Source organism: Rhinopithecus roxellana, chromosome 6, assembly GCF_007565055.1.
Source record: "Rhinopithecus roxellana isolate Shanxi Qingling chromosome 6, ASM756505v1, whole genome shotgun sequence".
In the NCBI taxonomy this organism is placed as follows: Eukaryota; Metazoa; Chordata; class Mammalia; order Primates; family Cercopithecidae; genus Rhinopithecus; species Rhinopithecus roxellana.
Genome location: NC_044554.1, coordinates 66,770,566 through 66,796,989, shown reverse-complemented (window position 1 = coordinate 66,796,989; position 26,424 = coordinate 66,770,566). Strand labels below are relative to the sequence as shown.

Sequence of the window (26,424 nt, the reverse complement as noted above, 5' to 3'; positions counted from 1 at the left end):
TAAACATTATTTTTATCCCCATTTTACAGACACAAGCTGAGGCTTAGAGTGGGAATATATGCCACATCACTTAATACATGCCCAAACCACAATTTGTGTTAAGCATCCAGTCTCTATATGCATGCTTGTAAATACTATACCATGCTGCCTCCATGCAATTAAACTAAATGTGATTTAATTGCTCAAGTTGTTGTGTTAAATAGTGTAAAGTTTATAACTATCACACATTGTGATCAGTTAGAATTGATCATATAAAATATTATGTGTGTTGTGAATATGGCCTTTATTTTTCAAAACAATGAAAACTTATTTCAACTTGCACTAATATCTTCAGAGAGCCCCTGGATAATGCCCTAAGTTTTTGGGGAATTAAGATTCTAGAGAAAAGCAACTGATTTTGAAGGTTTCAGGTCTAAGGCAAATAATTATTTTAGATAGCTTGCCCTATAGGATTTTAAACAAAAGGAAGAGAACTCATCACCTATATGGTTTCCATATTTGAATTAAGTCTTAAACTATCATGAATTTACTTTTAAGAAAAGTACAGGTTTTTTTTTTTTTTTTTCCCCAATTACAAAAGTACTTTAAAGCATTGGCTTTTTCTTAGGTTCCATAGGAAGAGTCAAGAGAAAAAGACATACAAGGAAACTTAACTGGCTCTTGTCACCAACACTTTACAACTTGTCATGACAGCACTGCTTAGTAGACACAATGTCCTTCCCTCTTTTTTAGCCATTGAGGCAGAGCAATTTATGATACTACATTAACTGGCAGTATAAGGAAAATGTGGTAGAAGAGGATAAGGAACTCACTAATGTGAAGCGAAATAAAAAATCAGTTTCTAAGAAGAGATGACTTTACACACTAACTTTTCTGGCGTCACATCAGTCTTCCAGCTTGTGGCTTATGTATTTCCACAAGAGGAAAAACATTTTGAATGACAAACAAGAAGTAATGATGAGTAGAATGTGCTACAGAAAAGTTAGGTAATGTTCAACTAGCAAAATCTGATATACTGAGAGGTGTCTGCTGTGAGCTATACTTTTATTTTTGCAAACAGAGAGCAAGAAATTTATAAATTAATGTAAAGTACTAAGTACTGAGTGTCTTTTTCCCCTTTCTGCCTAAGATAGCTAATAAACCTTAAACATATGGTATCAATAGATACCCCATAGGGCTCTTTGGAAAAGTAATTCAGATTCTGGATCACACACTTGAATCATGCGATGTTGATGTGAATGCACTTGATTAAGGTTTATGAGACCAATAATCCACCTTAAGTACATTTATCTTCTAAAATGCTTCCTGCATTCAATTGCATCCCTCACTGAATATGCATAATAATCTTCATGTGCATTTGCTTAAAAATTAGGTCATGCCTCTGAGTAGTTGACCATTTCTTATGTAGCTGGTATATTTTTTCTAAAATAAGAGCATCTTAGAATTAAACAGACCCTTAGAGACTACCTAGTCAAGTTCTCATCTTACTTGAGGTAAGAGGACAAAGAGTCAGAGAAGATAATTTCCTTAATCAGGGCCACAGAGATGTTAATGAGACAAGAATCTCAATTTCTTGTCTATCAGGCCAATCATTTCCTTTACTTTTAACTTTAACTCACTTTTTGGAACACATTAACTCAGAATTGGCTTAAAATGTTTGTCCTTTTTTCTTTGCTTTTTATCAATTTCAACAAAAACCTTGTACTTGTTGCAAGGCACTTTGATTGCAGGGCTGGCAAGAAGTGAGAGTTGGGAAGAATGCACAAGAATTACAATGATCTCTTCCTGAGGAATCACTGAATGGAAATACAACCATAGTTGCATAACTAACTGAAGAACAACACAGAACACAAATCTGGAAATGTAAAATAATGGATATCCAGAGAGAGCACATATGTGTTCAGAACTTGTATTAATAGTTAGGGAAGATTTCATGGATTAGTTGATTTCATAAGAAAATTGGTTTCACTGAAATGAAGAGTGGTATAACAAAATGAAAGTGGCATTAACAAAAAGTTTGGAAAGTTTAGATTTGAGCTAATGATCAATAGGAATTAATTTTACTTTAAGAACCATTAATAGCACCATTGAGAGCACACATAGCAATTTTTACTGAGTAACTAATTTTATAATTATCCCTTTAAAAAAGTCTCTTCTATAGAATTCAAGCTCCATGATGGCAGGCCACTTCTGCCTCAAACAGTGCTGTTAGTATTCAGCAGAGTGATGGTGTTAAAACAATAATGGACTGATTGAGTAACTACAAAAGAAGTGGCAGTATACGGCCATATCACCCTGAACGTGCCTGATCTCATCTAAAAGAAGTGACAAACAAGAAGTATTGTGCAGTAACTTTATGGCAAAAATCTGGAAGTCACTTTCGAGTACAGTGATCAGTGTTTATGTAGCTGGCAAATTTTTTTTCTGAAATAAGATCATCTTACAATTCAACAGGGTTCACCCTGTGAACTAGAGACTTGACCTTGGAAGTGAGAAGGAAAAAACTAGATCTAGGAGAAATTTCAAACAAACACTATAATTTGTTGACAGAGTCTAAAACAGGGTAAAAAGAAGAGAAGTCGGTGTCAACTTCCAAGTCTGGATCTCTGAAAGACAGAGATAATGTTGATATGGAAAGGAGGAAATAAAATAGACACTGAGCATAACAGAAAAACATACAGTAGGTTTTAAGCCTGAGGCCTATGGACAAAGGGAGATTTGACCTTGGAAATGAGAAAGAAAAACATAGGTCTATGAGAAATTTCAAACAAACACTGTAATTTGTTGACAGAGTCTAAACAGGGGAAAAAAGAAGAGAAGTCTAAAAAGAAGTTTAACTTCTTTTCTCTAAACTTCTAAAAAGAAGTTTTTATTATTCTAAAAAGAAGTTTAGAGAAAAGAAAATGGTTTAAATATGAATAATATTACCTGGTTTTTGGCACAATAGGAGACATTCAGTGAATAGTGACCATTTTAAATATGATACATTTGGGGTTTTAGATAGCTTAATTTCACAACTTGGGTTTTGGATTGCTTTCCGATCCCAGTTTTGGATTGTTTTAGTTCACATTTTTGAACATGTAAAAGGGCAGAGATTAAGAAAGCAGTGAGGAAAGCATGAATGCAACTTTTCTAGCAGGAGATATGTGAATGATGAGAATGTCAAGGGAATAGTGTCTGGGAGAAAGGCCAAAATCAGGGGCAACTTGAACAGAAGGAAGATGAGATAAAGAAGACAAAGAAACAAAAAGATTCAAAGCAATGTGGTTTCCCAGAGTGCAGGGGAGGGGAAGATACAAAATGAGGACGTATCATTAGCAATCACCAATCTATGCCTGCGCTATACATACAAACTATATAAAATAATAAGAGAGGTGGAAATAAGTAATTTGAGGGCCTTCTTTGGAGACATGTACATTATAATCCTATGGTAGGCACTGCCTCTACTCATTGTCAGTCTTCTTGCCATCTTCTACACATATTCTTCTTTCGCATTTCGAATGTAATTATTTTGTGCTTGTTATTGTCGGTTCTTAACAATAAACAGGCAGTGTAACCAAGTGTTCGATAAATTGCTATTTGATTGGACATTTTAGCATGGGGAAAATGTTTTGTTGAAGAAAGGACAGCGCTGTAGTGATAAGCTGCCTGCTGATGTAAACACTTTAAGGGTTTATGACAGGCTCACAATCTACCAATACTATTTTCAATTCAATTCAATTTGAGGAGATGAGGATTTTGGAGAAAACAGTTGCCAGGAGAAACATATGACATTTAATCTTATCTGAGAACATGAAATCTTCTACAGAAGCTATAAGTACATGTGTGTGTGCAATTTAAGTCTTAGTATATATTCAAAATGGTGATAGAGGAAGCTGTATTCTATAGGATTTAAGCCAACAGACAAAAGAAAATATATTTCTTAGTATTTTTCCCAAGATACACTTGACTTAACAAATAACATAGAGAGTCTAAAATTCCAAGGTGAAAACATTCAACTGATGGTAATTTTTGAACTAATTTTATTTTCAAAATGGTAACTTTAATTCCTTTTTTAAAATCCCACAAAAACCTACAATTAGTGTGGATGCTATTTGATTGGTTTAAAACTAGTCCCTGTTAACAGGATTCAAAACACTGCCAAAATACAGAACCCCGCGGATTACCTTATAGACTCAATATATTACTTTAAAAAATGATTTTAAAGAAAAACAACAGAATAATTGAAAATTGACTAATTCTGATTTTATATGCAAGGCACTCAAAATTACACAAAACTGAGTTGTGGTAAAGAAAAAAATATTTAGTGAATTTGGTCATGACCATGACAAGTAGCAAAAATAAAGATTACTCTAAAATTTGCCCAAGCACATTGGAATGTAAAATCCACTTAACTTTCAAATGTATATAATAAACTGGTGATTATATATTTAAATTTGATGCATCCATTTAAAAGTAAATTGGCTTTTATTTCTAAAGAGTGTGCCTTTTATTTCAACTATCAAAATTTGTTTCCACATTATTTAGCAGATTTGTTTATTCAAAATCATAATCTACCAGATATTCATGCTGTGTATCTTTACTTTTGCTTTTATCCACACAAATTGATTTTTATCCAATTTTCATTATTTTGAGCCCAAATATTCTTCTCCATACTTGTCTAGATGCAGTCATTAGCCACTTAAAAAATGGTTTGCTCTTTTAGTCCAGACTAGAGGGAGAGTTATGGCTCTTCCTTCAAGTCCAGTTGGGTAGAACCTTTGTAGCAGTCCCAAAGGAGGTTGCACATGACAAGCACAATTACATGCCATAAACTGCAAACATCTCATTTTCCATTGTCTTCTGTTCCTAATTCAACTTGAAATGAGTCCTCTTCTTTCCACTTCTACCACCACATGTCAAGCCACCAATATTTCTTGCCTGGATTTCCTCAACAAACTTGTTGTTTTATTTTTTCTTATCCATATCCCCTGCAATTCTTCAGACTTTCCACTGGCAGAGAAATTTCACAAAATATAATGGTACCGAGAACATATTCATGCTCAAAAAGATTAAATATACTCAAAACCCTAGCAAATGAAGTCTCAACTTGGCTTAAATCCCTTCATAAAATGACTCCCAATTGTCTGACTATCCTCATTTTATAGTAATCACATAATTTTTCACCCACACTGGAAAATACTTTTTCAGTGGAAAAGGTGTGCTATTAACAAGGAAAAAAAGGAATACTTGGCCTCCCAGTTCTCCTTGTGGCTATCTTAAATTTAAAACAGGTTTTTGGTCACAGGTTTTACAAACAATACCCAACTTTCCCTTTTCTGAAAGTGTAAACCCACTGTTTCTATTGTCTAGAAGGCTGTTTGCATCTGTTTCTTTCCCTCTTTCAGGCCTTTTTAAATTCCCATTTCCTTCATGGAGACTTTCTTCGTCCGTTCACCATCCCTGGTCCCAAGACCTCATACTGTGAACTTCACCTCCATTATCTTACTCTGCCTTGACTGACCAGTCACCTCTGCGCTTGGTATTATCCCCCTGACTTGACCCTTAAAAATCTGATGACTTCTTACTCATTTTTGCATTTTTCTGAATACCAAACAAAGGTTTTTGCGTAAAGCAAACATTTAATAAATATTTTTGATGAAATGCTATCACCAGCTATAAGCTAACACTTAAATTGTGGCCATTGAAAAGTATTTATTTAGCAATTATATTAAACCTAAAGAAGAGGACATTCAAAAACGATTTGTGTCAACTAAAGATTTTGAGTCATTTTACAAATTCAAAATCATTCATCCATTTCTGCATCTAAAAGATTTTTCTTTAAAAATGTATTATATATCAAAAGCCCCTAATATGAAAATACACCTTTATGTTGCCTTGGAAAAGTTTTTCTTGAGACTTTCACTTAAATTATTCTGTATGCAATGATTTATACTTGAATAATCTTCCATCTCCTGATCCCATTCTATAGAATTAATGAGTTTGAATGTTTTTTGTTTTGTTTTGTTTTTCCTGTTGTGTAAAGAATGCACTCATATCTCTTGGGTTACCAATTTTAGATTGTATCTATTGGCTACTCACAGAAAAAGACAAGTGATTTAGTGTTTGCACAAGTCCCCTCTCTATTGTCCCTTTTCACAGACCTCTCTCTCTTTTTTTTTTTTTTTTTTTTTTTTTTTTTTTTTTTTTTTAAACAGAGTCTCACTCTATCACCCAGGCTGGAGTGCAGTGGGCACAATCTCAGCTCACTGCAGCCTCCGTCTCCCAGGTTCAAGTGATTCTCCTGCCTCAGGCTTCAGAGTAGGTGCAATTACAGGCACCTGCCACCATGTCAGGCTAATTTTTGTATTTTTAGTAGAGATAGGGTATCGCCAGGTTGGCCAGGCTGGTCTAGAACTCCTGGCCTCAGTCATCTGCCTGCCTCAGCCTCCCAAAGTGCTGGGATTACAGGCATGAGCCACCATGCCTGGCCAGACCCCTCAATTTTTTAAAGTTATATTACTATTTTTAATTTATAGAGTTTGTATAATATTTACAATACTCACATCAGTAGCAAGTATTTGTTTGTATATTTGTTTGTATATTTACACTACTTAGTATAATATTTGTTTGTATAATATTTACATTACTCACATTAGTAGATAAATTAATACTTCTTTATTTTGTTTTTAGATTCCTTCTAACAATATAATACCAATTCAAAAAGCAATTACTATATTATGGCTACTAAATATTATTCCATTTAGATTCATTTAAGTAGCATAACTGGACTTTCAGAAAAGGAGTAAGCATAATTATTAAAATCCTGGCTTTTAAAGGATTATGGATATATATGAATATATAGAGGATATATTAACTACCAGGGTCTAATAATATATCCTTTCTCAAGTTAAAAAAAAAATCTTTCTAAATCATAAGTGATTGCCACTGCCTTACTGTCTCATATCTGACATGCCCTTTTTTGTTTTGTTGTGTTAAACCTAGGATAATTCATATGTAGATATGTAGGCGCCAGATTTTCTGGGCCATTTACATTTTTAGCCTAACATTGATTGACAGTTTGGTTGGCTATACAATTTTAAGTTTAAAACACGGTTCCCTCAAGAAAGACTTTGCTCAATTCTGTTTAGATTTCAACGAGGCACATGAGACATGATACTCATTCTTTGTAGGTATCTTTTCTTCCCTTCTAAAAGTTCCTGGAATTTTCTGTCAATTAGTGAAAATTTACTAAGATGTTTGACCCTTTCCATTTTTTCAATTTTAAGAATTTTCTTTCTTCGGTCGTGAAACCTTCCTTCCGTCTTGTTTTTGTATTTAGATTACATCCATTCTTTGTCTCTGCTTCCTCTTCTAGGACTTTTATTAGATATATATTGGGATCTTGCATTTATGCTCAACATGTCTTAACTTTTCCTCATATTTGCCTTTTTTTTTTGCTTTTCTTTCTGGTTCTGACTTTTGTTTTGCCCTCTAGATCTCTGCTCTGGTTCTATGTTTCAGCACATCTGTTCAGCTCTTTATTTTCACGTTCACAATTTTAATTTCCAGGATAATATTCTTATTCCCTGACTGATACTTTCCATAGCCACTTGCATGTGTGTGTATGGGTATGTGTTCCATATTTTCTTGATTCACTCTTAAAATGCTAGTTAAAATTGTGTGTTTTAAAAAAACATTTTTTATATTTCCTGAATTACCTGTGGGATTTTTTTTTTTTTTTCAGTCAGTTAATGTTGTTTTATTTGTTTCTTTTTTAGTCTTTTAAAATTCTGCTCTGGGTTTTCTGCAGTTATCCTGCCATCCTTAGCTGTTGATATAGAATTGTAATAGGAGGACCAGGCTGCATGACAAAGATTACTGGTGGGGCCTGTTTTCTTTGTTTGAGAGGGCTGACTATGAACTTGTGAGTTTAGTGATTGTTTTACCTGGCTCACTTCTCTTAAAGATGCATGGATACTGGTAAGCGAGCAGCCTGAAACTTACTGCAGGAGAAACCTGTTCTAAGAGTTGAGAAACTTATATTCTTATCCTAGGTAGGACTGTGTTTCCTATTCCCCCAGTCATATCTGAAATAAAATCACTTCCAATTCTGCCCTTTCTCTTTCAGCGCCTTATATATACAGAAGTCCTCTGTCCTCACATAATTCCCATTCTTTAGAGTTCTTTAACTTGCACTCTTTCTACATTAAGGTTGGAACAGAAAGGGGAAGTCACGAGGAGCCCAACTGGTCCAGATCTCCTGAAATGCAGTTCTTTAAATATTTCCCTGATGGTCACTCTGATGTCTGGTTCAGGCCTTTATGTTGACTTTAGGTTTGGAAATTATTTGGGACTTTTATAGTAAGAACTACTTATGCATCTTGGGTTGTGCTTCCCTTCTTTGAATTTCTCCATAAATCAGACCCAACTGGCTTTTATTTTTTAAGACTTTCTCAGTTTTACCAAATGTTGGTTCTAACAATATAATGGCTTCCTCTCATTCTCTCTCCTTCTCTTTCTCCCTTCCTCTTAGTCTTCTTTCTTTTTTTAAATCTCATTATTTTTATCACTTGTTACCTTAGATGGAGGACACACAAGTATCTTTGTGCCAGCCATTATCTTGAACCAGAAACCAGATTAAATTTCTTTTTATATATTTCTTTTAATTATTCAAATAAATCTGTTTCAAATTTATTTTAGATAGCCCAGAATATATATTAATATTTGGTTAAATATTTTTTCTACACTTCAAGGTAGGTGGTACTAACCCATATGATTCCACATTTAGATTTTTCTTTTACATTTCCCAACATAAATATATATATATATGTGGTTACAGCCAAAAGGAACTGTTTGCTTGCAATCTGTTCTTCCTGGCACCCTGTATGTTCCATGAGATACAAGCATCTACTGAAGAATAAAAAATGTCCTACAAAATCATAAGTAAATCAGTCACTACATTCTGCATTATCAACAGTCCTGGGTGTCATTAAGATTCTGTCTGTATAGAAAAGATTAGGTTTGTGTATATGATATTCTCCTAAAGCATTTTAACATAAAGTCATGGTCACTATGACTCTGAAAATATTTACATTTCAGTCTTAATCAAATCTAGTACCTCAGGATTTTTCAATCATATTCAGAAAGCTGAACCATTTCAATGTGTTAGCTCTAGCTGTAAGTTCCCAGGCTGAGTATCTAATGGTCTAGTTGCATAAATTGTTGTAACTGGGCGGAGAATTCAAACTCTTTGTGAACTCAATTTCAATTGAAAACTGAGTGTAAAAATACCACAATGCCACAAATAATCAACACTTAAATTAAGTAATCTTCAGCCCCACAGCTTCCTCAGAACCCCCAAAAGTAGGAGGTATAATCTAAAAAGATTCATTGAGCAAATATTTCTTTGTGCTATGAAGTAAGATGGCTTTCCTCAAAAGAATTTCTTTAAATGTTAAAGTTGGTAATTTTCTGCAGGAATAATATGTAGCACAATCAGAAAAAAAAATGAAAACAAAAACTTATATAAGGCAGCATTCCCTAGGAGAGCTACTCGGCAGTCCTGCCTGCATGTGCACTACATGAGAATTCCATGTTTCCTCTGAATCTTCACAAGCATATCATTTAAACTAAGAGCATAAATGAGGCCACATACACGCTTTCTTTTCCAATTTTTTGAAAATTTACTTCCCCCTTCCAGAGCAGATTGCAACAGTCTCATATAATTGATCTTGTCCACAAAAAATCGACCACAATACATTAAACAGTTCCGTAATGTGGCACAGCTCAAAGGAATCTGCTTCAAATGACTGTGAACTGACAAGGAAATAAAATGGTATATAGTTGGCTGGGTGCAGTGGCTCACGCCTGTAATCCCAGCACTTTGGGAGACCGAGGCGGGTGGATCACTTGAGGTCGGGAGTTTGAGACCAGCCTGGCCAACATGGTGAAACCCCGTCTCTACTAAAAATTCAAATTTAGCTTGGTGTGGTGGTGCATACCTGTAATCCTAGCTACTTGAGAGGCTGAGGCAAGAGAATCGCTTGAACCTAGGAGGCAGAGTTTGCAGTGAGCCAAGATGGCGCCACTGTACTCCAGCCTGGGCAACAGAGCGAGACTTCATCTCAAAAAAAAAAAAGGGGGGGGGGAGTGGGGGGAAGAAAATGGTATATAGTTTACCAACAGGTAGCCTAAGATAGTTATATGCAATATTTAATTATTACAAACATACAATGTGGATACTGATAATCATTTCTACTGCCCTCCTTTAAGGAAATGGAGAAATGTCAGGAGACAAAGTACGGCTGAAAATTTTCCTCTGGTTTGACCTATCTGCAAATCTCTTCCATCATTGTCCAGGTTATTGACACTCTTTCTGCAGGATTTTCAGGCTGTTCTTTTCTCATCTGGACTATTCCTTAGAGCAGGAATTTTATTACTGATCTCCGAACTACCTCTCAAAACTTTTATTAGAGTTATTCACATTTCAAATTGTAATACAAAGATTTCAGCAACTGCTCTCTGATGATATTTTTTTTTCTTCCAGTATTGTCTGCTAAATATTTGAAGGCAGGTACACAATGCCTCAGGAACAACTCTGTCCTGTCTCCAAATGCTCCAGATTCTTCTCTGCCTCACAGCCCTCTTTAACTGCTGTAATCTGTAAGATCTACTCTTCGGGCAAGGCTCTATGTTTAAGAAAACACTTTCAGCCTGGGTGCACTGGCTCATGTGTATAATCCCAGCATTTTGGGAGGCTGAGATGGGCGGATCATGAGGTCAAGAGATCGAGATCATCCTGGCCAACATGGTGAAACTCCATCTCTACTAAAAATACAAAAATTAGCTGGGTGGGGGGTGGCGTGTGCCTGTAGTCCCAGTTACTTTGGAGGCTGAGGCAGGAGAATCACTTGAACCTGGGAGGCAGAGGTTGCAATGAGCCAAGATAGTGCCCCTATACTCCAGCCTGGCAACAGAGCAAGACTCCATCTCAAAAAAAAAAAAAAAAAAAAGAAGTAAGAAAACACTTTCAGTTCAGTTGGGAGTCTGCTCAGATATGATCTACCTGGCAGAAGAAATTGAGACAATTACTTGGATAAATCAAATCACATCCTCCTACTCTATTCATTTGAATATATTCAGTCATTAAACAAATATTTTTTAAAGACCCTATTACAGACTCAATATTATGCTGAGTGCTGAAGATAAAATGGTGAACAAAAATCAAATAAAGTCCTTGCCCTCATGGGTAACAGTCTAATGATAATGATAGCCAACATTTATTCACTGCCTATTATGTGCATGAAACACTTTTCATGACTCCTGTCATGTAACTTGCAGCAAAACAAATATGAGGTATCTATTAGTACAAAAAACACACTATACAGAGACAAAAGAAGTTGTGTGTGTGTATGTGTGTTTCTTTTAAATAATTGACCCTCTTCCTGCTTTTCCCCAGAATATATGAACTCAAGTTTTCTCTAGCTCAAGAACAGGGCTGAGTGCGATGTCAGGGGGTTGCTTTACATTGCTTTGTATTGGAATTTGTATTATCCAGGGGAAACTCATTACCACCTATAGATACATAGGCACTTGCCTATGTTTTCTCAGCGATTTAGCAGACACAGAATTTGAACCCAAGATTTCATGTTCAGGAGCTTATCCTCTTTCCTACTCCACTGGCCCACCTGTGTAGCCCTACACTCTTCTGCCCCTAAAGTAGATAAATACAGAAAAAGAACAAGAGGGGTGATATGGCAAAAGTATCTCAATAGTTGCATCAGTTCTCCTTTGCTTTGTGAATTATGGATGAAACAAAGGACAACTATAATAATTCTTTCTTGTTCTTCTCTTTAAACATGTAGTAGCCCTGTGTGAGAATAAGTGATAATGACAAATTTTTAGAAAAAAATATACACGACCCATTATTAAATGGGAAACCATTTTTTTCAGGAAAAAAAATTGTTATAATGGAGATTACAGTAAGATGCATACAGAAGATTCCCATTGTGCTGTAGTCTCACTTAAATCACAAATATGACTTTATATTATTATATCATTAATATTAACTCATTGAATAGGCATTTATTGAGAATGGACTATAAGAAGAGCTGTATATTAAGAGACATACTCATTCAGACATTGCTTATTGTCCACAGATTGAGAACGATGACTTTCAAAAGTGAGAAGAGGAAATAAAGGCGCAGGAGTGAGTAGAGGGAGGAGTCTAAGGTGACACCCAGGTTTCTGACTTAAGCTGCTATGCGTCCTGAGGCCACTGGAAGAAAAGCTGGTTTGAGATTTATTGGAGGTTTTTTCTTTTCTTTTCTTTTCTTGCCTTTTTGAGTTTTATTTTCTTTTCCACTTTGAGAGTGTTTTGTTTTGTTTCCATCGGATGCTCTAGATGACGCACAGTGCTCACTGGAGGTTGACAGTGTCATAACCCTTGTCTGATTATCTCGATTTTACAAGCCCAATTAAGGATGATAAAATATGTGTTTTAGAGATTTCTGCCATCCTTACAGCCCCTTACCATCCCTAAGGATACTCCTCCTGACTATTAAGTCAACTACATTTTAATTTTTTTCTCTTTTCCATACAATTATATGAGTTTGTGTTATTGTATGGCTATGCCTCAGTGTTCTACCCTTCCTTCACACCACTTTTCTATAGGGAAACAAAAGGTGCCTTTATACCATAATTTAGTTGAATTCAGCGGTACTTACAAATGATGTTATTAAAATCTATTGGGAAAAATGATTCGTCTTGATTTCAAAAACAGAGGACAAAGAAATGTGGGGAAGTTAAATGATATATCATTGAATAAAGACACTTCAGAAAGCTGTCTGTCTTCATAATTGCTACAAGTGTCCCTTTATAACTTGATTTTACCCAAACGTTTCCCAAAACATCTGTCTAAACTTTTCAACTAAGTTGTTATTCCTGCTTCTTGTAATTTCAGAGAGACCAGTATGGTTCAATGCATTCTCTGACGTTATTCTGAGAAGAAACAATTAAATGCATACTGGAAGACATTTTGCTCTTCAGCAAGTTGTAAATTCGGGGTCACCAATGCACAGTCACAGAATGCACAGTTCTATTGTTTGCTTTCTCATCACAGATCTGACCCCTCACCATCTTCTCCTGCCCTTGAGCTTGATCCTTTTCTGACTTTGAGCCTGGCACCTTGCTGGTGCTGGCAGGCATCAGGAAGGCATGGGCTAGGAGCCAGACTGAGCCTTGCAAAGGAGGCTCAGAGAAGCCGACTGACATGGGCTCAATAATTAGCTCAATGACGGACACAATGCTCAATAAGGAGTTGCTGGGTTAATGGATGTGTGCGCTGGCTAGCTGTAGTGAACACGTCAAGCTGATAACATGGGGCTGATTGTCTGAACAATACAAATGAAAATGGAGGACTGACCAGCTCTTTGGCCCTCCAAGGTCAATACAACATATTTAAAGCCTTCTTGTAGAGATATACAAGTTTTGTTCATTTTTAATATTCATGTCAATAATTTATGCAATGTGAAAACATAAACATTCTCAAGCATTTTCTTTTTTTTTTTTTTGGTAGAGACCAGGTCTCACTCTGCTGCCCAGCCTGTAGTGCAGTGGCATGATCCTAGCTCACTGTAGCCTTGAACTCCTGGGCTCAAGCAATCCCTGCTGCCTCAGCCTCCTGAATAGCTAGGACTGCAGGTGCACGACACCATACCTGGCTAATTTTTTATTTTTATTACTGTAGAGATAGGGTCTTGCTATGTTGCCTAGACTTGTCAATAATTTTATGTATTGTCTTGAATAATAAAAGAAACTTGGACAGAGAATAGCAGGTAGCAAATTTTCAGATGTAGATTTAGGGTAATGCATAATTTTATAATATGAAGTACCTCAGTACCAAAATCTTAGCTACTTATAATGTGATAGCCCTTGATGTAGAGCTAATCTGAATTTGACATTTCCATGACTAAATAATTTGTGGACTCTAAAATATTCTCAAAATTCCTAGAGTTAGCATTTCTTAATTGATTTCTTTAGTCTTTTTTACATTCAACTATATTATACATACAAAATGAATCCATTAACATATTTTATAATCTGTCTTTCAGAGTGCTTCTTAGATTTAGTTTGATTTAAGAAAGCTAAGAAAGAAAAAGGAATTTTGCTAGCCACACTCAATCATGTCTGCATAGGCATAGCTATATAGACACCCATAAAATTACACATAACCCCCAGGTTTTCAAGTGAATGAACAACTCCCACAGTCTCAGCAACACAGGGCAACCTCCACCCTCTGGCATATTCATGTGTCCATTTCACTGTGAAATTCTTATCATCTTCATCACTGCTCCTCAGGGGGCATCTACAACTCTGCAGTGTTACTGTTCTGAGAGAAAATGGTTATTTTTTAAATTTTTCCTTCAAAAAACGTGTTTAATAGAATCACAAATTTATTCTCTTCAGCAGCAAGTTTGCTGAAGTACATTATTTATCCAAAAATAGTTGAAGGCCACATTGATTGAGGAAGGGATGAATACTCATACTAATGAGCTTTCTGTCCCCTTGTGGAAATTTTCTGTGAATTTGCTGGGATTTTCTGCTGGGTCATGCAGAACCTCCTTGGAATGCTGTAGCCTGGGGAATGTAATTACCCCAGGATGTTTCATTTTTCTCACAATCTCTGGTGGCACAGGATGGAACAATCAAGTCCTCACTCTGAAAGAACTCTCTCACATGCCCGTCAGGGCGGAAGGGCTGTCATTACAGAAAGACAGCATTCTCCTGTTTTTCAAGCTGGTTTATCTCCATCCCACTACCCAAACCATGGAATTCAGAGTTCACCTTAGTTCTCTGCTTTTCTGTACATAGAACTACAACATCCAACTCAGCAAACACTCCCTTCCTATACAGATATTCTTTACCAGCAGTATTTTATGTGGAAAGCATTAACAAGAAATTAGTGACAAAAGAAATTACGTTGGGGGCGTCCATTGATCTTTGCCTTCTAAAATTTATAAGCTGCTTTATATAATTGTCCATAGTTGCTTTTTTTACCCTCATCATCAACTTCCATATATGAAAAAGTAACAAGAATGGGGACTGAGAAGAAATAGTAAGATGGTTCAGACTGAAAAAGCCGTTCAGTGTTTGCATGTGTGTGTGATTATTTCACTATAAACTCTGATTCCATGGCTAAAATCATCATAATTACCAAGCAATGGCTTTATCCCAGAGTTACATTAGAACAGAAAAGAAGGCATTTGTCATGCAGTGGCATATCTCAGGGACAGCTCACCCCTGTGAACCATGTCTGCCCTTTCTTCCTCCCTCTTTTAATTAACATTTGGAAAAGAACAGTGATGTTAGCAGATAGCAGAGCTGGGAAAGGAGACTCAGAAAGTGATGTGAGCTCTGTCAATCTTCAACCTTGCCAAGGAGGACACATTAAAGTGTTTTTCATGGAAAATCAGGCTTTGTCAACACAAATTCAAAGCAATGTGACCTTGATGGATGGATATATATATACACACACACACTAAGAATAGCACAGACTGAAGCATCTTGAGAGAATATAAGTGAACCAAATAAAAGGAGGAAAAGCATCCTAAAAGAAGATGTTCAATCCAGGAAAAAGTTGTCAAGTGTATTTTCTGCCACTTACCTTTTCTGCTGACTGGGCTGTACCAAAAAAGATGGGGATGAAAGCTAACCAAATGATACAGGTGGTATACATGGTAAATCCAATAGGTTTGGCTTCATTGAAAGTCTCTGGGACACCTCTCGTTTTAATGGCATAAACAGTACAAGTGACCATCAAGAGGATACTGTATCCAAGTGAACAAATGAGTGAGAGATCAGAAATGTCACACTTGAGCACTCCCCTGGCCTTCTCTGGATCTAGTGTCCGCTGCTCTCCATAGTCAATGATGATGTGGGGGGGATCCACAACAAACCAGACAAATACTCCAAGGAGCTGGACGGAGATGAGGCTGAAGGTGATCACCAGCTGAGATGCTGGACTAATAAACTTGGGCGCTGTGACAGATTTCTTCCCCTGCTCAAATATTCGATGGATACGGTTTGTTTTGGTCAGAAGGGCTGCATAGCTGAAACACATGCCAAGTCCCAGGAAGATTCGTCGGAAGGAGCATATGATTGTATCCGGTGCTGCAATCATTAAAAAGGTGATTGAATAACAGAGAAAAATCCCTGTTAGGAGCACATAACTAAGTTCGCGTCCTGAGGCCCTCACGATAGGTGTGTCATTATAGCGGACAAAGGTCACGATCACAAAGGTGGTGGCAATAATTCCCAATATTGCAACAAACACAGGCACCACAGCCCAGGGAGAATGCCACTCCAATTTGATGATGGGGATAAGCTGGCAGCCTGTGCGGTTGATGTTGGGTCTCTGATCCAGAGGGCAAAGTTCACAGGACAGCTCATCCACCTGGTAGTTGTAACCTTCACAGCGTTCACAGTGCCAGCAGCAAGGGACCCCTTTCACCGTTTTCTTCCTCTCCCCCGGCTTACACGGCAGGCTGCAGACAGACGCCGGGTGAGTATGTTCTCTATGAGCCCACTGCATGTGTTCCACCTGTGGGTATAAAAAATTAATGAGCCTTCCATTTTTTCCCCCATTTATAATATCCTAATCCTAGCCACGGGTTTGTAATAAATCACAGAATGCTGACAGTACAAATACAGTTTACCATAATAAGAGCCTAGTTTTTTCCCCTGATATTGACTTTATGAAAGTGTTAAGTGACTGGATCCAACATATCATTCACCTCATCAACTTGATGAGTGTCATTAGTTTCCATTTACCTCCTCAATGCTGACCAATGTCACATCTGGAGAAAGATTTATTGGTCAAAACAGTTTTAAAACTAAAAAAATAAAATACAAAAATGAATAAGCCCCATAGAAAGATGCTTTAGAGTTAATCACAAATATAAATGGCAGAATCCCTGAAACACGGGGTTAGGATATAAACATATATAAAAGATGATCCCTGTCTTTCTACCATACTTAGAGAAATTCAAATCACGCTGCATCAATTTTGAAAGGAAATGGCAAAATGAGTTGCTTTAATCTCTGACTTTCCTCATGTGTTCATGCAGATAACTATATTAATGTGTTGTGCCCCTGTTTAGGCTTGAAATATCCTTTTTTTCTTAGTCTTTCATTTCCATGTTGGGCAAAACACCATGCTGAATGAGATAAGCTGATGGCAATGTTTTTTTACTGAACGAAAGTGGCTCTATGGTGATTTAAAGCAGGGAAATTAGTGCAAATGAGATTTTCCTTACTTTACTCAGTATCTGCCTCAGGGCCTTAAAATCCAACCTTATGCTTTCAGGTTATATCATAGAATAACTCTATTGAAATACAAGCAGTTCATGAAAGAGACAGTGCCAATCATTGATCTCTTACCTTGAATTTGTTTTTCTTATTAGACATACAGTAATTTTAGCAGAATGCTAATAGGACAAAATTAAAAATTATGAATGACAGAAGACCACTTACTATGAAAAGCAGCTACTATAAAAGGTAAGCTCTATGAAATGAGTAATTTTTTCACTGGCGTGAACAAACAGTGACTGGCATGCAATTTGCCCTCAATACATATTTGTTGAATTCATGAGGGAGAAAGGATAGGAAAGGCACCACAGCAGAGCCCTGAGGAATAAGGATACAGCTTAGAAGTACTGGGATTTGGAAATAGAGGGTGCTGAAGAGGCACAGAAAAGGGAGATGAAGGAATGTTTCAGAGAAAAAGAATAACTTATTTTCATAAGTTCATCTTTACTGATAATCCAAAATAATTACTATGCTCTGTGGTAGTCTACTCCACCATGCCCCCAGTAAGCTCACCTCTGAAAATTCACGTACTCCTGTGGCCCCCTCCCACTTTGAATAGGGCTAGTCTGGGTAAACGATAGTATATTCCAGAAATGATGGTATGTCTCTTCTGAGGCCAGGTCATAAAAGGCATTTTGGTTTCAGCCTTGCCTCTGCTGGATAATTCACTTGAGCGGAAGCACTCCAGTGTCACTGATGCAGGACAGACGAGCCCCAAAGTGGGACCAAGCCTGCCAGAATTCTTGGCTTCACCCAGGAAAGAATTCAAGGGCAAGCTGATGGCGGTTAGAAGAAAACAGCTTTACTGAAGCAGCAGTGTTACAGTTCCAGGCAGTGTTACAGCTCCATGACTGTTCCTGCAGAGTTACCCTCCAGGCAGAGAGCAACAGCTCAGGGCAGTTTTGCAGATTATGCAGTTCTGGGGATTATGCAGAAATTTCTAGGAAAAGGGTAATAACTACTGGGTTGCAGGTCATTGCCATATAAAGAGGCTGTAACTGCCAATGGCAATGGTGGGCATGTCTTATGGGAAGCTGCTTCTGTCCTGTCCCTGTGTCAACCAGTCCTCAGATTGGTCTAGTGTCCACCTCCAGAGCCCTCCTACTTCATCATCAATACTCTCAGCAGCCCTGTGGAAAGAATGGAGGCCTCCTGCCCACAGCAAGCACCAACTTCCCATGCGTGTGAAGGAGATGCCCAGAAAGTCATCGTCTGGCTCCAGTCAAGCCTTCAGGTGACATCTGAATGACATCTTGAATACAACCTCATGAGAGACCCTGAGCCAAGAAAACCCAGCTAACCTGTTCCTGAATTTCTGATCTATAGAAATATTGTGAGATGAGGGTTATTGTTTTAAACTGCTACATTTTGGAGTTATTTGTTCTACAACAATAGAAAACAAATGCAGCTCAAATTAAACTTAGCTACTTGGTGGCCACTTTCATTTTAATATCAGTGTAGTTATCTATCGAGAAGGCACACCCAGGGACAGCTACTGTATACTTCCAAAACAGCCCCAAGTATGTAGCTTTAGCAATATTCCTTCCTCATTCTTATGGTGGCTTACTCTTTGACAATCAGGTGACTGAAAGTGTTCTCATGAACGATTACTTTAGAATGCTTTCCTTTCTTGAATCTGGGGTGAATCGTTGAGGCCAGAGAACTGTAGTCTTCAAGCTCAATACTTTTAAAGGGCTGTCAAATCTCCTCAAGGTAGAGTAGAGACTTCGTGTCTTTAATTTCAGACATCCTCCCTTGAGAAAGTAGACGCTACTTCATCAGGGCATTTGAGACTATTAGATCTATCCTGTCAGCTTATCACAAAAGAAATGTAATCTACTATAACCCTCTAGTTTCTTATTAGGTTTTAATGACTTAAAAATATTATATTTTATTTACTTATAAGATTGCAGGAAGAAAGAAAGGTAAATGGAAGCACACAGTGATTTCTTTAAAAAAACACTGAGAAAAAAATGAAATGCTCCACTGGGTGCTTCGGTAATTAACTTTATACCCTAATGGACTCTTATAAGATAAGAAAATACGTTTTTCAAGGATATATGTAAAAGCTAATTACTGTAGAAACAAAATTGCATTTTGTTGGGAACCTCCATAGATTTACAATGTTCCTGCTCAAAAAAACAAACAAACAAAACAACAACAACAACAACAAACAGAAAAATATATTGGAAACATTAAACGTCAAGAAACCTTAAAGGTCAGTGTCTCTAACCACGTGTCGGAAGCTTTAATTTTCAATATGTATTATTTCTCAGAAGAACATGAGACGTGTTAAAAAAGAAATATACCTATACCAGGTAAGTCTCATTACATAGATAAGTATTTATCATTATAAGTTAAATGTGAAATTTTCCTTGATAAATTTTTAATGTTTTGAACCAGTGAAAAAACGTTTTTCATAAATGAAAAATAAAGTTATAAGACTATGAAAAATACCACAGTTTTTAACAACTATGAATTTTCTTTAAGTAAAAGAAAATTAAGCAATACGTGTGATATTTTTATTATAAAGGAGATGGTAATGTTATAGTTTACAGGTTATGTTTTAATAAATATGTTAAATATACATGCTAAATATACATGACTTCATTTTCATCAAGGAATCTATTTATGCTAAACTATACTCTAAATCGATTTCATAGCTAACGTCTGCAAACTCACTAGTATCCACTTCAAGAAAGGACAAATAACAAATGCTTGAACAAGGATCTTATAAATACAGTAATATTTGACACTAACAACTTATTGTACATACTTGCTAAATAATAATTAAAACCAACACTATTTGAAAGTAAATGAAAACTGCCTAATTTCCACAACTGTTACAAAGCATAAACAAAGATTATTCAACCTTTGTTTATTGCTATATTAACAAATTATACCATCTTTCATTATAAGTATGAAGAGATGCCTTAACTATATATTTTGAAAATTTGCCTTCCTCACCTTTGGTATTATTCTGTTATTAAGACGTTTTCAGTCTAAAATACATGGTATAACAAATGGAGGATAGTTATATAGATAGATCTTCCAGGGACAAAACAATGGCCTATTCTTAGCTTGACAATGTTTACCAATAGTGATTCATTCAATAGGTTTCAATCCAGTGCATTTCAGAAAATGTAAGTCATCAGCTGGTTTCTGCTGTCGAATCCTGTTATTATTGCAGACAAATACACAAACAATCATGAAACCAAAGTTTCCAGGTGAGCGTGCTTGCATTTTTAAATTTTCCATCTTTTCATAAAAGGCAGTTAAGAGTACTGTTTTATAAACTCTTTAAAAATAATATAATTTTTATGGAATAATTTTCTTCTGTATAGTTTTAATGACTCCTGAAGAAAGGATTACAAGAATGTTGAACAATTAAAAGCCCCATTACAATTAATAATTTTCAGTATTCATTACAGAACTCTCAATCTAATATCTCTAATACAATGTTTTTCCAAAATATCAAGTAATATCTTTGTTAATGTGCTTACCATATACAGGATGTGGGAAAATTTTAAATACAATGTTTACAGATAACTGATACTTAGTCATACCATTCTTAACACGTTTCCTCTTGCTCTATATACGTAAGCATAGTGTTAATAATTATTTTGTTGACTAGTTTGACACCCTGATATTCAAAACTCAACATATCTGACTTATGTAATGGAAGATTGCATATGCAAATACTTCCAGAGACACTAATGATTATTTTTACACCATTACTCATTAAATTTCATGTAATCAATAGGCTTTATAAATGCATACAATTTGCATGTGTACTTAAAATTTCAAAATTTAGTATTGTATTTTGCATATCACATGATTCACACATGAATGAGTACATGTGGCACAGTTAATTTGATAACAGAATATAAAATTATATAGTTATATGTATTATATATATGTATTTGTGTGTGTGTATATATATTCCTTAATATTCTGTACTTCCTTAGAGTCATGTACAGCTTTAAGTGATCACAAAGAAAACAATATTTTTCTCTTCTTCAAAGTAGCCCATGTCCTTTCAAAAATTTAATAAGCTTGAGATGATCCCCAGGCTGAAATTCTGTTTCTCTGTGATGTTCCAGATCTACATAACCTTTAAAAGTGCAAAGACTTCTCCTATTTTAAAGACATTTAAATAAAATTAAGAAAAAAAGTCATTTACATTAACATTGAAAATAAAATACCTAGGGATAAACTTAGTAAAAGAAGTGCAAGACTTATCCAGGAAAAACTACAAAACATCATTGAAAAAAGTGAAAAAAAAGTATAAATAGGTGAAAAAAAATCCTATGTTTACGAATCAGATGATTTACTACTGCTAAGATAGCCATACTTCCCACATTGATCTGCATACATATTCAACACAATCCCAGTCAAAATCTCAGCTGGCTCCTTCATTGAAATTGATAATCTGATCCTAAAATTTATATGGAAATATAAGGAACCTAGAATAGCCAACATTTTGAAAGCAAAGAACAAAGACGGAGTATTCACATTTCCTGATTTTAAAACTTACTACAAAGGATGTAATAATCAAGACAACATAGTACAGGTATAATAATAAACAAATTAGTGGCATAGACTAGAGAGTCCAGAAATAAACACCTATCTGTATGCAAAATAATGAAGTTAGACACCTATCTCATACTGTATACAAAACTTAACTCAAAAAGGATCCAAGACACACGCAACAACTGAAACTTAAAAACTCTTAGAAGAAAACAGGAGTAAATGTTTATGACCTTGTGTCAGGCAGTGTTTTTTAGATATGACACCAAAAGCAGAAGCAACAACAACAAAAAAACTTGCACTTCATCAATATTAAATAATTTTGTGGTTCAAGAGACACCACCAAGACTGTTAAAAGACATCCCACAGGACAGGCAAAAATATTTTCAAGTCATTATTATCTCTATTAAGGAACTTGTATCCAGAATATATTTTTCAAAAACTGTTAAAATTCAACAGTTAAAAGACCAATAATTCAATTGCAAATAATTCAATTACAAATGAGCTAATAAATTGAATAGACATTTCCCAAAGAAGATATACAAATGGTCAATAGTGCATGAAAATATGCCTAACATTATTAGCTATCAGGGTAATCTCAATCAAAACCAGAGCACCAACCAGGACTATTATAATAAAAAATAAAGACAATAGCAAGTGTTGATGAAGGAATTCTTTGCATTGATGTGGCAATGTAAAATGGTACCGTAGCTTTGGAAAATTTGACAATTCCTTAGAAAGCTAAACACAGGGTTTCGATATGACCTAGCAATTCCACTTCTAGGTATATATAAAAGATCGTTAAACACGTATGTTCCCACAACAATTTGTGTATAAGTGTTCATAATAGCATTATTCATAATACCCCTGAAAACCAGAAACAACCCAAATGTCCATTAACTGATGAAAGGATAAACAAATGTGGTATATCTATATTACTTAGCAATAAAAAGGAATAGTGTATTGACACCTACTACAAAATGTATGGATCTTGAAAACATTACACTAAGAAATGAATGAAGCTAATCACAAAATACTACATATTGTATGTTTTTATTTTATATATAATATCCAGAATAGGCAAATCCATTGAATTCCAGGAGCTAGGGAGGAAGGAAAGAGAGAATATGCACTAAAGGGTATCGGATTTCTTGGATGATGATGAAAATGATATAAAATTAGATATTGGTGATGGATGTACAACGCTGTAAATATACAAAGAACCACTGAATTGCATACTTTGAAAGAAATCATTTTGGGCATGTAAGTTATCTCTATAAAGCTGTTATTTTAAAAATGTGGAGACTATTTAAGTTGATATTTTCAACTGGTTTTAAGACTCAGTCTATTACTGTATAAGACTCAGTCCTCTATTACTGTACAAAAACATACTGCATGCCCATTTTGTTCAAGGCACAAAGTTCAATGTGAGAATTCAACAAGACCAAGACATGGTTCTTGCCCTCCAGACACAATGTAGATGGGGAGAGAGAAAAACAAAGGCCAATCGAGGCTCCCTTAGAGAAGGATGAGGAAATGGAACTGCTAGAAGAGCACACAGCAGAACCACGAAGTCCAGGTTCATGGAAGTGCAGACAGCAGTCTGGAGGTTGTGCAGGAGACAAGGCACAGAAGAGGAGCTCAATAGCACATCAGGCAAAAAACAAAATTACTAAGATATAGTCTCAAGAAGCCTTGGCAAACTGGAGGAACTAAAAGTATTAAGAATAGCAGGAAGGTAGATAAAAGCAATGGATGAAGAAGCAAGAAACAGGCCAGGAAAGAGGGTACATGTGAGATCATGAAGGGCCTTGTGAGCCATTGAGAGGAGTTTGGATGCCATCCTGAAGGTAGTGGGGATCTTCCATAGGGATATAGCCAGGACAAAGATGATGAGACACGTTTTAGAATCTCTGGACTGTAGGGTAGAAAGAAGACTGGAGGAGTCCAAGACTAGACAGAAGTCAGTCACGCTGAGGCTGTAGCAGAATTCCAGACAAAAGATGACAACAGGAATCTAAGGAATGGCAGTGGCCATGGGAAAAATGTGAGGATTCTGTCAGCTGCTTCTTCAAGGACCATCTAAATTTGTTAGATACAGATTATCAGGTACAAGGGTACATACAAGAAAGATTCCTGGAGCTAAGAGCTACTTGAGGTCATAGCATTCTAATCACTAAATACTTCGCTAGTGCTAAGGAATTCTGTTATGGGCTGAATCGTGTACCTCCCAAAATTCATACGTTGAAGTCTTAGCCCTCAACATCTCAGAATGTGACTGTATTTAGAGATAGAATCTTTAAAGAGGTAATTAAAGTCAAATAAGATTACTAGGGTGGGACATTATCCAATATAACCGACGTTTTTACAAGAAGACAGAGTTAGGACACAGGCATGAATAGAGGGAAGGCCACGTAATGGCACAAGGAGAAAACCATCTATAAGTCAAGGAGTGAGGCCTCAAAGAAAAACAACTATGCCAACATCTTGGACTTCTGGCCTCCAGAACTATGAGAAAATAAATTTCTGTTATTTAAGCCACTCAGTCTGTGGTACTTTGTTGTGGCAACCCTAGAAAACTAATATAGGCTCTAAAGGGTCAGCATTCATATTAATAAAGTATAGTCAAAAAATGCCCCATTTGTCAGCTAATAAATGTGGGTTTGTACTAGGGGCTGTACATACAGAACGGAATAGTTTCTTCTTTCATAGAATCACAGTCCATGGGACAGAAAGTCAATTAATCAGTAATGATCACAAAAATTACAAGTGATGTTAAAAAGTCATGCAAAGGATACTAGGAGAACATAGAGCTGGGGCACTTCAACATCAGCACAGGGTAAAAAGTTTCTCAGGGGAGGTAAGACTGCCTTGAAAGATAAAATGGAACTGGAGAAGACAAAGAAAGGCATTTCAGTTGGATGAATCCTATAAGCAAACACATACTGTAATCACTGTAAGCAATACGGTATGATTAGAACACAGTATGTATGACCACAAGACAGCCAGTGGCCATACAATGAAGGGCTTTGTAAGCAGCACCAAGTTTGCAGACTTTATTCTTTAAAGCTGTGGTGAATGATTAACAGACTTTTGGGCAAATATATGACATGATAGTATTTTTTTTTAATTTTGGAGAGTTCACTGTGGTGACAGATCAGAGGGAGGATGGCAGAGAAGCAAGAACACAGATTAGAGAAATACTGCCATAATGTCAAGCAAAACAAGACCTTGCGGACTGTGTCTAAGCAGTGGTGATGAAGAAGATAGGATAGATTTGAGATACAGTAAAGACAACAGAGATCATGGTAGAATAAGGGCAAAAGATGCATGAAAAGATGGGATCTAGTTTTCCGATTTGACATTCATCTTTAGCGTTTCACTTCCTTCCACTGCATACATAAATCCAATAAAGCAGCCTACATGGACATCCATGCATGATGTTGTCCCTGTCTGACTCCCAGGCAATGCGCAACCATCATTTAGCAATCCTCCTTAGTCCTTTTACTGTTCTTCCACGGACTTTTACAGTACATGATTATGTATTTGTTTGATTTTATTTTTATTTTAAAAAGTGGGTTTTCCTCTTAGCGGCCACCCAATCTGGGAAGTGAGGAGCACCTCTGCCAGGCCACTGTGCCATCTTCCAAGTGTGAAGTGACAGCCTTGTGTGTGATCTTTTCTGTCTTCCCCAAGTTTGCATTTTCAACATTAAAGTTTACATTTTAGTTAAAAAAATATATATAAAATAAAAAGTGGGTTCTAAATTTTAGGTTATATTCCTGAGAATCACTTAAGGGTTTACTTAAAATGCATATTTCTCATTCTTAGATATTACAACTCAATAGGTCTGAGAAAGAACCCTATATTGGCATGTTTCAAAGAATCCCTCCTTCCTCTAGTGATTCTGACACATGCAAGTAATGAACTGTACTTTGCTAAGCCACTAATTAAAAGTTTATTTTCCTCAGGAAAGTAGACGTCAGGTCTGATTTTCCTCCACTGTGTTCTAGATCCTAACATCATGACTAGACCTAATAGATATCAATAAATATTTTTGAATGTATGAAGAAAGACTAAAATGCCATGTGAATAGGTATGGTACCCTTCACTGAAAAGAGGCGTACAAGGGAATGACTGGTTTTGAATGGCTGATCATGACTTAGTTCATGGGCTTCTGAGTCAAGTTTGCCTAGAGGTAAAGATTTCAAAGGCACAGTTATATGCAAGGCAATTGAGGTCATGAATATTTATAAGAGAGCTTTCTCCCACAGACATGAAGTACAAAGAGAAGATGGCACAAATGGAGCACTGGAAAGAGTCAATTTAAGAAGCACACTCAGGAAGACCAGCGGAAAATGATGTAACAAGGGAAGAATCTAGCCCACAGTCCAAGAGGTCAAACAAATAGTTAATTTCAGGAATGATGAAGTACTTGGTAATGTATGAAGACAGTCAAATTTCATAACCATAGGATTTGAAAATTTAGGGTCCCTGTTTACCTTCATGAGATAACTTTTCTGTGAAGTCTTCTGTTATCTACTT

The 26,424-nt window shown here is 36.2% G+C and overlaps 1 protein-coding gene across 9 annotated transcripts in view; it reads right to left on the bottom strand.

Moving 5' to 3' along the window:
* Positions 1–26,424, bottom strand: part of GRM8 (glutamate metabotropic receptor 8) — an 858,863-nt gene that overhangs the window by 85,303 nt on the left and 747,136 nt on the right. For all 9 annotated transcript variants that reach the window (XR_004058116.1, XM_030933345.1, XM_030933348.1 and 6 more), the window contains one exon: positions 15,647–16,582. Coding sequence is in view for 8 of the 9 variants with exons in the window: in XM_030933345.1 (XP_030789205.1) it covers positions 15,647–16,582 (936 nt within the window). In the remaining variant the exon portion in view is untranslated. The remainder of the gene's footprint in view (positions 1–15,646; positions 16,583–26,424) is intronic.